Source organism: Gordionus sp. m RMFG-2023, chromosome 2, assembly GCF_954871325.1.
Source record: "Gordionus sp. m RMFG-2023 chromosome 2, tfGorSpeb1-WG-v2, whole genome shotgun sequence".
NCBI classification, from domain to species: Eukaryota; Metazoa; Nematomorpha; class Gordioida; order Chordodea; family Parachordodidae; genus Gordionus; species Gordionus sp. m RMFG-2023.
In genome coordinates, this window is record NC_088776.1 from 38,834,385 (window position 1) to 38,849,076 (window position 14,692).

The window sequence follows — 14,692 nt, forward strand, 5'->3', positions numbered from 1 at the left end:
TCAAGGAGGCTTCGTACACATTAATTTTTGAGCTAACAACTGCAAAATGGGAAAAATATTCCAAATTATTAGGCTTGTAAGCATTACTAAGTGTTAAATTCTCAAGACTTATAAATCCTAACAGATTATGAGCGATGGCAATAGTTTTTTCAAGTAATAATATTAACAAAGTTTGGCTAAATTATAATTCATACCTATAATATAATGATTGTTTTAGGCAGGGGCGTCGCTAGCCTTTACAATCTCAGGGAACTCAACTAAAAAATTTTTATGGGGGATTTCGCCGCCCATGCCCTCCATTTGCGGGCCTTCGTCCCGCTTTTGCCCGATCTTCGGCCGGATTTTATATTAATATATATACTTTTTAATAATTTCCTAACTCTGAATAATTATTCTGAATTTCATATTTTGTCATTTATTATATTATGCATACAAAATAAATTAGTATATAAATAATTAAAACAATATAAGACATTTCTAAAAATATTAATCTTTAATACAAAATCTATTTATTACAGTATAAAATATTTTTGATTGCTGATATAAAAATTTTTTGCGTCTAAAGAATTACAAGTGATAAAAAAAGGTTAATTAATTCATACATATGCCTCAATTGATAATGGTTTTTAAAAACTACATATTATAAAATTAGCAACTTACATTGACAAAAGGTCAAGAAACTAATATAACACTCTGTTACCATTTTTAGACAAAGTTATATAGAATGGACTAATAAGGAAAAATTTATAGGCCTGACCAAATCAACAATTCTTGGAGAAGAGAATATAAACGACCAATCCAAATCATAAAACTATATGGTGCTTAGAGCTTCCTCTAAAATGACATAATGGAAGCTAGATTAGTAATTGAGATAAAAATTGCGAGATATTAAATTTCTAAAATATTATCTTCCATTTTTAATGATATAAAATAACTCCACAGTTGACCATTATTGCTTATAAAATATGCAATCATATCCTCACAGCAGCTGTAATAATAATCTTAAATTACATAGCCACACAAATAATAGATGCTGGTTAATTTGCAATCATAGCCATGACACTCTCTATATTAACTTATATCAGAATTTATTATGCTAGATAAATTGATAAAACAAAAACACTAAAGATCTTTAGAAGAAATTATGCTAATGTATTGATGCCTTAAGTTATTTACAAGACAGGGATGCCATATTAGAAATGAAACATTTTGTAACTATTAAATAAGAACCAGAGTGATATATATGATAAAAGAAATTAATTAAAATTTTATATATTATTGTAGCACCACCTCTAGTTGGTATATTATATCTTAAAGTAGTAGTAGTTTGTAATAATATCAAAAATATACTAGTATTAAAAATTTAACTCAAATTTTTTCAAATAAGAAAAAATAGCTTTCCCTAAAAGCACGTAAAAAAGAGAAGAAAAGTTATCTAATTTATTACATCCATTCTGGGCAGGGTTGCCATATCTCCCCCCATCAGCGGGAGACTCCCGTAATTTTTTAGTTTACACGCAGATATCTCTCTCCAGCAAAATTACCGCAATTTTTTAATTTCTCCCACAATTTTTAAAAAAAAGTATTTTAACGTTTTTAATATGTAAATAATAATTTTGAGACATTAATTGTATTTTTATATTTTTTAAATAAATTTTAAATATTTATTCGAAAAACATGTCTAGTTTGTAAATTTCTTTCTATCCTGTTTTATTTTTATTCAATAATAAATCAACATTATTTCATTCATATTAGTCAGTACAGGGGAGTATATCAACATCCATTGCAATACAAAAATATTCTAAAAATGAAACTATATTTGCGGAAATCGTATACATCCATTATGTAGTTCAACATTCACAGAGCTCTATATATATATCATTACAATGTGGGTCGATTCTTTTTCTCATGATATTTAACGAATCCCAATATAAGTGCAAATCTTACTTGTGGCAATAAAATGAGCAAGGCTAACACAAGTGTTTTGGTACCTGAATCCTAGAGGTCAATTCTAGACGATTTGAAAGATGGGCATCCATATGCAATTCTAACAAATGCATCTAATAAGGGAAATATTAAAACATTTCCCTCGATCCTTCGCAATTTCAACAAGAATAAGAACATTTCATTAAAACTGTTTAAAAAATTTACTCAGATAAATCCAACGATGTAGCTAGCCACATAATGGTAAATATAGCTGATTCAGGGTTATCAATGATTTGCATGCCAGCTTTCTGCGCTGATAATGCCTTTGTAAATTTTGGCAAAAGCGAAAGTTACCGAATTGAGGCAGCATAAATGAATTAATACCAATTGGCTGTATATGCCATATATACTACATAATTCTTGCAAGAAGGCAATGAATGTACTATCTGTGGATTTCGAAATAATTGTGATGAAATGTTTTAACGAATTTAGTTCAACTAAAAGAATTAATGAATTAAAAGAGGTGGTGAAGTGGTCTGACTTGGGATGGTGTGAGTTGTTGCGATATATATCTATCAGGTGATTGTCATTAATACCTGCCTTCGATAGAATTTTAAAATTTTACAAACCCTTAAATAAAATACTTCTTAAATAAAGATTTTAAAGGCTGTCCTAAAATTTTGAAAAAATTTTTCGAGTATGAAATGTCAGAAGCATATTTGGGATTCGTTTCACATTTAGGAAATCTACTGCATGCAGTTAATATTCAGTTGCAATCAGAATATTCTTTATTAAAAATGATTCACAAAATCATTCTACAGCTGTGTTCATCTCTATAGTTAAAAATTGATAATAAATTTTATGACGCTATTGCTAAAAATATTATATTAAAATGTTCAAATAATACTCTAATTAATACATTTTTAAATGAAGCAGATATTTTTATTAAGACAATTTTAGAATATTTACAATCAAAATTTGATTTTAATAAATCTATTTACAATTGTATAAATATTATGACTTTGGAACAGAAACCATCAATTGATGGTTTTTATAATTTAATAAATATATTAAAAATACCGAAAGTCATTGATGTCTTGTTTGAAGAGATTGTAATTCTATCTATTTTTATGATTCGCCAAAACTTCTCCTTACCTTATTCTAATGCCTCATCCGAGCGCATTTTTAGCCTGAAGAGGACTGCCTGGAAATAGGAGAGAAATCGGATTTAACAACATTAGAGAACGAGCTAATGGTTAAATAATGTATAATATGTCATGCCAGGAATTTTATAATCTCAATAACGACAGTAAACTTTTAGTTCTATTATTTAAATCTCAAATAAAATATAATTAAATTTAGCAATGGCGCCATAAAATTTATAGTCAATATTTAACTGTAAAGATGGACACATCTGCAGCATAATTTTGTGAATCTTTGTTAAGATTCTTCTGATTGCAACTGCACATTCTACATGTGAAATCATTCTAAAATATACCTCTGCCATTCATTATTGAAAAAAAATTTTCAAAATGTTAGGACTATTTAAGAAATATTTTTTAAAGGTTTATAAAATTTTCAAATTCTATCGATGGCGGGTTATAGGAACATATCGCAACCAACATTGTGCTGACTCACTTCTGTAAATACATTCTGATTTTACCAAATTCACTGAGGCATTATCAGATCAGAAAGCTGACATGCAATTTATTGATCATCTCGAATCTGATATATTTACCATTATATGGTTAGCTATGTCTTTGGATTTTTCACTATTCGAGGGGAAAAAATTTAATAGTTTTATTGAAACGACCTTAATTTTGTTAAAATAGCGGAAGATCAAAGGAAATATTTCCCTTAATAGATGCATCTGTTAGAATTGCATATATATGCCCATCTTTCAAATCGTCAATAATTGACCTCCTGGATTTAGGTCTTAAAACATTAATGATAGTCTTGCTCATTTTTGTTCTATAAGTATAATTTTCATTTATATTAGAGTCGTTATTATGGAAAAAAGATTCTACCAACATTGTGATGATAAGTATCTCTGTGAATGTTGTACTACAAGATAAGTACAATTGCCGCAACTGTAGTTGCATCTGTATTATATTTTATTTTGGAGTACCTTATTATGTATTTAAACGTGATACTTGATAATTAAGCGCCTATCTGTACACACACACGGTAGATTTAAAATTACTGTCGTTTTGAGGGACATTCGCATAAAATATATTTTTAATTGTAAATAAAAATCGTTTTTTTATATTTAAAAAAGATCGTTGGTTTTTTTTTATAAATTAATATATTTTAATAAATCAAGATGTTATTGTATTTTGAAAAATAGTTACCTACTTTGAATTTATATAAACTAATTATAAAAAATAATAGGAGGATAATTAAGTCAATTCAAAATCCCGGCCGAAGGCCGCCCGCAAAAATTTTTTTTTAGCAATTTTTATATTTCTACCACAATTTTCATGTTTCTCTCGCATAATACCAATTTTCTCCCGCAATTTAAAAATTTTGACCTGGCAACCCTGATTCTGAAATAAATAATAAGATGTTAAATTTTCAAAATAAATTCTAAAAAATAGATGGCGTTAAATATTTAAAAGCAATTTATTACTTATATTTATTATCAAAAGCATTGATTAGTAAAATTTTAAAAATATTATCTTTATATATTATATAACTGTCAAATACGTCTTCAAAAGTGGCATTTTACTTAATATTATATAAATAATTTTATATAATAGAGGATTATAAACTATATGTCTACTTTTTTTTTATAAATAAATCTCTTATACTTATTTGGATTAGGACCTTGAAAATACTTTTAAGAAGAGGCATGGTAAATAAATTTAAATATTAATAATATAGTTGATTAGTGATTTTGAACTCGGCTAATTACAATATTAAATTTGTTAATTTTCAATTAATATAGCGTTATATAATAATTTAAATAAAAAAAGTCAATAAACCTTTAACTTTTAATGCTAAAATATTTAGTGAGTGATATTAATATTCTATTTTTAACACAGAATTTGATTGCAATTTGACATAGTGAAAATATAATTTATAAATATTAATCTAATCTAATAATTAAAATAGTATTCATTTAAGAATAATTTAGAAAGACTTATTAATTTTTAAATTATAAAATTAAATCTATATATTACTCAATAGAATTATAAAAGAAATCATTCAGTGGGCAATCAAAAAAATATATTTTTAATTCATGGGGTTATTAAGGAGTCATTAAAAAAATTTTTTTATTTCAGGGAGCTTTTCAAATTTTTCAGGGGGCTCGAGCCCCTGCGCGCCCCCCTCCCCTAGAGACGCCACTGGTTTTAGGTGTCTTAGCAAAGATATTATTAATAACCAGGAAAACCATCCTGTTATTAGGGCTTCATGGTGCCCCTTTACACGATTCATAGGTAATGACACAAAGGAGTACATCATAAAAACAAAAATATATAATAATGGCGTATGGGCTATTGAGGTGAAGAAAGTTTCTGCGGCAATTAAGCTGTGGTATTTTATATATGCTAATGGCAAACTTTGATATCAATCATTACTACACATGCCTGAGATACAAAAGTTTTTTTGTAATATATATATATATTATAATAAAAGCAAATTCGCATGATAACTGATTTATATCAAATAATTACATTTAATATTTTTATACATCATTTTGTTTTTACATATATAAATAATTTTTATATTAGCCCTATTTTTAGGAAAATCTTTGACATCGCGTTATATATTTGTAAATATGATTATTCATATATTTAAATAAAATAAATTTTCTATACCATAGATTTAATTAAATATTTATTAGTTAATTTATATTGATGTCAATTTTATCAGCAATCGATATTAATCTCATATTTTAACATATGAGCTTTATAAATTTTTGTAGATATTATAAGATGTGTTCTTAACTTTTTCTTAATTACAATAATTTATTATGCTATCCCTTTAGAAATTGAATGAAATAAAAAATTATGGCTCCTATTTAATTGACCTAATTAAAGCTGAAAAGCTCAGATTTTAAAATGGATATATGAAATGTTATAATTACTAAGAGTTTTTATTATGGCAGTAAATTATTTTAGATCATGAAAATATAATTATTTTTTTATAAACCTATAAAAAAAGGTTAAAATTTCGCTCTTTAAAGTTGATTTTTCCTAAATACTTAGAATAATGATCAGTAATATTTATTTTTATAAGTTTTCTCTTAATAATCATATGGAGATATTATATTAGTAACATATTTAACCCCCCCCCCCCCCCCACCTGATGTTGATTAAATGTGATGAATAAAGCAGTTAATTTACTTATTTATTTCTTATATTAATATTTTGACTAGACTATTTAAGCCATAAATTGGCCTTTAGATTTAAAAATATTTCTTAGCCCTTAGTATTTTAAAGCCTCAGCGAAAAATGAATATGAGATAAATAATGAGTTTATAAATAAAAATTTTCTGCCAATTTTTTTTGAGTTAGATTGATAATTGCGGTCAATTTAAATTGAATTAAAATATGGCTGCCAATGTTTTAGACGAAAACTGAGCCAAGTTTTGGGTCAAAAAAATCAACCCAAACTAACTTGAGTTATGAACTCGTGTCATGAACTCAAGTTCAAAAAATATTCGTCCTCTAGTTGCTTGAGTCGACTAGAGGATGATTATTTCAGATTAATTAAGATATTTGTTCTGTTTTTTACATTTTTTACTTCTAACTTGAGTTGTGAATAAGAATTATATAATTGAGTCGACTAGAGGATGAATAGTTCTATGAACTTGAGTCGACTAGAGGACGAATATTCCAAATAAGATATTATTAATAAAGTATTTTTTCTGTTTTTACATTTTTTACTTAAAAATTTTAACTTGAGTAGTGTCGTGAATAAGTTTTATAAACTTGAGTCGACTAGAGGACGAATATTTCATATTTTTTATTATTAATCGAGATATTTGTTGTTTTTTACATTTTTTACTTTAGACTTTTAACTTGAGTCGTGAATAAGTGTTATAAACTTGAGTCGACTAGAGGACGAATATTTCAGATTTATTATTAAGATATTTGTTCTGTTTTTTACATTTTTTTACGACTTCCACTTCTAACTTGAGTCGTGGATAAGAATTATATAATTGAGTCGACTAGAGGACGAATATTTCTTAAAACTTGATTAGACTAGAGGGGAAATAGTTTTATGAACTTGAGTCGACTAGGGGACGAATATTTCAGATTAGTTAAGAAATTTGTTGTTTTTTACATTTTTTTACTTTAGACTTTTAACTTGAGTAGTCGTGAATAAGTATTATATAATTGAGTTGACTAGAGGACGAATATTTCTAATTAGGTTATAGTGCTGTAAACATTTCCAAAAAATTGAACGCGTTCGCGTTCAACGTTTATTGACAAAAATCGAACGGGTTTACGTTCAAGTTCATGTTCAAAAAATAAGGAACGCGTTCAAGTTCATGAAACCGTTCAAAATTTTATGATAATTTTTTTTAAAATTTAATTTAATATAAATAAACTTATATTTTTTAATACAATATATTTTAGCGATGTTAAAAAATAATATAGCAAATAAAAAGATATTTTTATTTATAAGAAATTTTTCTTATTAAATTTTAATAACAATTGTTTACAAAATATTTATCTGAAAGACAGGAACACTTGTCAGTTAATACGGCATTAGCTTAAAAATGCGCTCTACAGAGGCAGATGAGGGGATTGCGGTATTATACTTAATAAACAAATCTTTTAACGTGGAGAATTAATTAAAAACATATTGTTGTTATTTGTAAAAAATTGGGATAAGTTATTCTCCTCCAATCCATTCTCTACTCTCGCCAAAAAAAGGATATCTCGAAATTAACATTTCTCTAGGGTTTTCAAAGCATTTTTTAAATAACGCTATAGGTTTATTTTTAATAGATTCGTTCTGTGGAAGTTTTATCTATGGCCATTGAAGTTTGAATGCTGGATGTATAATTGCAGAAAGAACATATTGATGCTTATATATATGTTCAAATCTTTAAAAAATAAAATATATGTAATTAATTGCGAGTGATAGGTTTAATACATTTTATTAATCCCATTTAATACGACGTCTATCAATGGTTGACCATATTTGAGGCCACAAATTTTTTTAATTTTAAAATAACTATCGTTATTGTTGGGGTCAAATATCGCATATGCATCATTTCTTCAAATTTAATGATTTAACTTAGTTATATCATATAAAATCAAATAATTAATACTAAAATCAAATGTCGTTTTAAATTGGAACCTGAAGATTTTTTGACAATACTTTTTGGCAACATTTTACACTTGGTAAGTATTGGATTAGTTCCTTCAATATAGGATGTTAATGTAAAACATTTATCATGGCCATAGTAATGATTGAGGATTAAATAATAATATCCATGCTTATGCTAATCTATTAAATTAAAATATAAACTATAATATTCAAATGAATAAACTATGCGTTAAAAAAATTGAAATGTGAAAAGGAAATACACAGCCGATTAAAAAAATATAAATAATACAATTTTTTTAAAAATTTGGAAAAATTAAATTTTTCAAATAAATAAAAATATTTTTAAAATTGAACGAACGTTAAATTCGAACGCGTTCGTAATAAAAAAGGAACGCGTTTGTTTACAACACTATTTTTTTGGCGTTTTAAAATAATTTCCTGATTAAAAAAAGAGGAATCAAAACAGACCGGTCAGGAAACTTTCTTGTGGCAACATGCCCAGATTTAATAATAAATTAGTATCGCTATGCCCCATCATATATAAGAATTTGGTATGAACTTTCTGGCCAATTTGTTTAATTTCATCACTATTTTTTAAACAGGTATTGATTTTTTTTTAAATGTTAGAAATGTATCTTGGACAAGTACATTTGATATTTTTTAAATATTTTAATAGTTATATTAATGACGAAATAAAATAATTACTTAAAAGAAGAACTATAAAAATACTAAATTAGGAGTTCTAAAGAAAATTAACCCGCCATATCATAGTTTTCATTATTATCACAAGTCTACCTTTCCTATATAAAATTAAAATATGGTTGAGGTATAATTTTAATATATTCAGATACCTGCAAAATATTTCATTATTTGAGAATATAGTATTCAATCAAAAAATGTAAATAAGAATTTATTTGATCAAATAAAATGAGGATTGGGGAATAAGATAATGAAGTATATAATTGGTATTCACCACTCAAGTTGTAAGTCTAAGGTAAAAAATTGCAAAAATAACTAATGTGAAATATTCGCCCTCTAGTTGACTCAAGTTCATAGAAATATTCGTCCTCTAGTCAACTCAATTATATAATTCTTATTCACGACACAAGTTAAAAGTCTAAAGTAAAATAAACAAATATCTTAACTAATTTGAAATATTCGTCCTCTAGTCGACTCAATTTCATAAAACTATTCGTCCTCTAGTTGAATCAAGTTCATAGAAATATTCGTCTTCTAGTCGACTTAAATATAATTCTTATTCACGACTCAAATTAGAAGTCTAAAGTAAAAAACAGAACAAATATCTTAATTAATAATAATAAATCTGAAATATTCGTCCTCTAGTCGATTCAAGTATATAATACTTATTATTCACGACTTAAGTTAAAAGTCTAAAGTAAAAAATGTAAAAAACAACAAATATCTTAACTAATTTGAAATATTCGTCCTCTAGTCGACTCAATTTTATAAAACTATTCGCCCTCTAGTCGACTTAGTTATATAATTCTTATTCACGACTCAAGTTAGAAGTCTAACGTAAAAAAATGTAAAAAATAGAACAAATATCTTAATTATCAATAATAAATCTGAAATATTCGTCCTCTAGTCGACTCTGACTCGAATTCATAAAATATTCGTCCTCTAGTGACTTTCACAATTTGAGTTAGTCGACTAATTCGACTCTGAGTCTCGACTTTTTAACAACACTAGAAGCGAGACATTAATATTAGTTGTATTAATCGCAATAATTTTAAATCCAATTATTTTCAAAAATCAATTTTTTTAGAAAAAATGGCCTTCCATATTTTTGAAGAGAGAAAATATTATTTATAGCAGTCATTTTAATTATTTTGAAACATCAATTTTCATAGAAAGAATGGCCGCTAATGTTTTTGAAGCGAGTTATTAATTTATAGCAATCATTTACATCACAAAACATTTATTTTCATTTAAAAAAATGGACACCCAATGTTTTAGAAGCGGGAAATTATTGACAGTAGTCATTTTACAATGGCTAGAACTGTTGTGAAATGACTGTCCGTGGTAAAATGACGGCAGTCGAAATTTAACAGTCAATTTGCAACGGTATACCGGCTCGATTTTTTTAAAAATAATATATTTTCAGGCTCGACCATGATTTTGAAATATATTATATTTAATTTTAGTTAATAATGGCGATTTAAGATATTCGGCAGGCCTTGGTATTTAAAATTTTTTTTAGGCCTGCCCTGGGTATATTTATAATATGACCCGGCCCGAGGGTTCCTGGTCTCATATATTTTAAGCTAATAAACTATCAAATTTTATATTAAATACAATTTTTAATTCAACTATATATTAAAATTTGAATTTTCAAAACGAATCATACATTTTGCCAAGTTAGGTGAAATATATGAATTGGAGTATTCCTATGACATAATATTATATGGCTAAAATCTTAATCGAGTCTTTTTTAAAAATCGGGCCATTTATCAATAGTATCTACAATCTTTAACTACTAGGATTATTCGAAATTCAAGAATTAACAAATATAAGTAATTATTTTTTATGTATACTATATACTAATTTTTTTGTTAATACTTTAATGTCTACTATAAATATATTATATAAATTATTTTTTACCTATAATTAAATTTCATACATTATACAATAGATGTTCAATTTTTTTAACATCTTTGAATTTTTTTAAAATATCTATGGGTCAACTAAAAAGCAATCCAAAAAATTTAAGTTTAATAAAAGTGCTGTTTGAATTTCCATAATATATGATATAAAATTAGATAATTTTTTTGCTAATTAAAAAAATAATTTGTGATAGGAGTTATCTATTTTTATGATTATATTCTCTAGCTTTCTTAGTGAATTTTGGTCCTTTGGGTTATCCTTTACCTATTCAAAAAAGGTAGTATATTCATAAATAGCTAAGTTTTTTGAACTTAAATTGTCAGATATTTCTAGATTACCTTCACCATTTCAGAGCTTTCACAAAATAGAGCTGTGATAAATGTCTCACAGGAGAGATACTCGCTTTTAAATTTGGGCATCTATTTTGGATATAAACTAACTTACAACCAAATCCGGCTGAATTGGCATAAGGTCGCCTTCGATATTTTCCATTAGCAAGTTCATATCCTTTAGGCAGTCAAATGAGCCCCATAAGCACACTCAAAACCATCCATCCCTACAGGAAATCGATCTCTAGAATCATTAGTCGATCCTCCCTCAGCAGCGCGACAGAAGGACTGGGTTAACCATCGAGTTGACAACTCAGTTGTATACCTTATTGAGGAGCCAACCCAAGGACGATTCTCAACTCTTCTCTATTTTCGTAGGTAGAGGTTACAAATGTAAGAATATCTCGAATCTTTTCCATTGAGAACACTTGACCAAATTAAGATAAGCTACGCCATCCCATTGGTAGATTCAATTGCAAAATTAACATCTTATCACTGTATTATCCGTTAAACATCTGTTAACTTACCGCAAGCGTTGTAGAGGTAATTTATTAGACATTCAAAGTGCAATGACATTATAGCCAGGGTTTTAAGATCACTGGGTTATACAGTTCCTACGGCAAACGGCCAGATGGTTCTAACATAATCCCTTGGAAAAGAAGGGAATTCCTAGTCTGGGTCTCACGTATTGATTCTCTTGCCCGTTCCAATATAAATAGATGTTCTCATTAAATAAACTCGATAAATATTTGCCATCTCTGTGCACTATACATTTATACTCATAATCGCCACGACTTTAACATCGTTCGATTCATACAACCTAGCATGCATTTTTTTAAAGAGGCATCGGATCTCAGCTAGGATCGAGGCTTACAACGATGGTTACTATTTTCGTCAGATGATGACTCTAAACATAGTAAAAAGTTACCCCAGATAATCAATAAATGAGACCACATAAATTAACATCCTATACTTGGGATACGTTTTGATCTACTCAGCTCGGTAAGGGATACATAGACGAAGCCTCCTTGATTCCTAATCGAATGAAATCAAAATAACGAGAAAATAAGACTATTATACTTATGCCTACTTCTCATAAATGAAATTCAAAATTATGGTCTTTTCCCCCTATAAATAATGTTTTTTTAAAAAAATGTTTTAGTTATTATAGATTTCGATCTATGTATTGCTTACATTCTTAACATATTAATCAATTACATTAACAATAAAAATTAATAAAACAGGCTTATAAGATTAAATTATAATACAAATAATAATGTAAAATATTTAGAAGGCTGCTGAAATAGAACATTCGGGACAGTACCATTTTCCCTTCGGGGGCTGAGTTACGCCTACACAAGCATAATGAAACCATTCGTATGGGCAGGAATTATTATCACAGGCGACCATTTCCCCATAGGACACTTGATTGCAGGTGCAATAACGAGGCTCGTCTGGGTCATCCTCATCTTCTAGCTCTTCTTCGAACTCTTCGTTTTCTTCTTCAAAATCTTCTTGCTCAACGTTCGTATTCTCGTTATGTTGCAATTGATTGTTATAATTTTGGAAAGCTTGTGAATGTTGCAAGTTGGTAGAGGGGTGCCGGGTATGTTCTTTTTAAAAATATCTTTTTAGGCTTAGAATATAAAAATATGTATAGTCCTTATTCTTAATCTTTATCATATTATATTGGTAATTTTTTTGGAGAAGTACATCATAGTCGATATCCCGCCATATTCAACAAACTAAATAGCATGTTTTTTTATTGCTCTCATGTAAAATTCAAGGAAGTGAAATTAGATTAGATGATAATACAACAAAATGTTAAAGTGACGCAAAAACTGTTTTTAGGCCAAAAACAAAACTAAAGTATGTATTTTCAAACTATTAAAATTTAAGAAATTAAAATAAATAACTTTCATGATAACGATCAGTGTAATCCCTTAAATTTGATGAGAGTGATGGAGAAGAGGGTATGGTTTCACGGATCATATTTTCTATTTTTAATAAAATTGAAAATAAAATAAGAATTCTTATTTATCTTTAGTCCCTATTGCCTCGTTTCAATTATTTGTTCTACAAAATATTTATTTTAAAAATTTTATATAATCTCATTCAATTAAAAAAAAATAATTTAACTATTTGAAGAGGATTTCAAGAATTTGTGCGTTCCTCGGCGATAGATTTGTGAAGATTGTGATGAACCTACTTTTATGTGAAAAATTAATAAAGCTGGAATATGAAGGAAAACTTAATTAAAAAATAAAGTTACATGGCCATTCAAAGGTTAAAATAGCTTGCAAATAGGGGAGAATGAGAGCTTACCAACTAAAAAATTACTCACTTTTCACACCCCTCTGTCCTCAAATTAACCTTTTAATTCTATTAAATTAAGGGATAGAATAAACTGAGAATATAGTAACCAAGGATCCCAACTGAAGTGAATATCAGTTCGGATAAAAATATGGGTTCAAGGTTCAGGTTCGTAAAAAATAAAAATATAGGTAAGGTTCGAAACCTCTTATAACAGTTTGAACACTTTTGTATATAAACCTACATTCGATTTATATATTTTTGTGATATTTATTGAGTTCTAGAGGGTGGTTTCTATTTATATGATGATCAAGATTTGCTCTGTGGTTCCCAATTATGTATATATACCCTACTAGATTGGCAATTGATTAATAAAAAGTGTCTATACAAAGGAGCAGGGGCCTTACTATCCTTTAGAACCTCAGAGGGCTCAAATTTTCAAACATTCTAAAATTACCTTCTTTTTAGTGGTATAAAAAAAATTTAAAATTTTCAAAGGGCTCGAACCCTTGCACCCCCTCCTTCAGTGACGCTAATGTATAGGAGTCAGCTGTAGCGCCATTTTGTGATCTGCACTTAGATTAATTGTCTTTATTTATCAATGAATGCACATTAAAGTTAATAGTCGATATACAAACCACAAAATGGCGCGAAAATGAATCGCCAATCTAGTAGTATATATAGAGGTAGCCCATACTTCTGACGAGCGTGGTTGGGTTTTCTAAAATATTTTAAACATTGGGCGGGTGGGTAAAAAATTTTAAGTAACGGGCGAACGTGGGTGGGTTAATTTTTCATATTTTTCAGACGAAATGAGCAGAACAGACTTCAATTAAAAATAATAGTTTTATTTCATAATATTACATATTATATATGTTTAATTAAAAATACATGATAATAAATGAATAAAGAGCCAAACCAGCTTTAAAATCGGGTTAAAGAAAATTTATAGATCAATGGGCGGGCAAATTTCTTAAAAAAAATTATAAGTGGGCGGGTGGGTTAATATAATTACCAAACAACGAGTGGGTGGGCTTTTTGGCACTGCAAATCTCTAATATATACATCATTTGTGATTCTCCTTTACTTGTTAATCAGTATAATACATTTTGATGTGTCATTTAAACTACTATATGTAAATAATTTATATATTGGATACAATTAATTTCTAAACATTATGGCAGTTTCCTAGATCGACTTATTACTAAACA

The 14,692-nt window shown here is 27.7% G+C and overlaps 1 protein-coding gene across 2 annotated transcripts in view; it reads right to left on the reverse strand.

Moving 5' to 3' along the window:
- Window positions 1-12,312: 12,312 nt before the first annotated feature.
- The window catches only part of LOC135923720 (inhibitor of growth protein 3-like), a 31,321-nt gene continuing 28,941 nt past the window's right edge, over window positions 12,313-14,692 (reverse strand). Inside the window, exons 5-7 of one of the 2 annotated variants that reach the window (XM_065458628.1) lie at window positions 13,308-13,373; window positions 13,085-13,165; window positions 12,313-12,781 (exon numbers count right to left, since the gene is read on the reverse strand). In XM_065458628.1, the coding sequence (XP_065314700.1) occupies window positions 12,456-12,781; window positions 13,085-13,165; window positions 13,308-13,373 (473 nt within the window). In that variant the 3' untranslated portion in view covers window positions 12,313-12,455. Of the gene's footprint in view, window positions 12,782-13,084; window positions 13,166-13,307; window positions 13,377-14,692 lie in introns of both variants that reach the window. The other variant, XM_065458627.1, reaches the window with a different exon arrangement.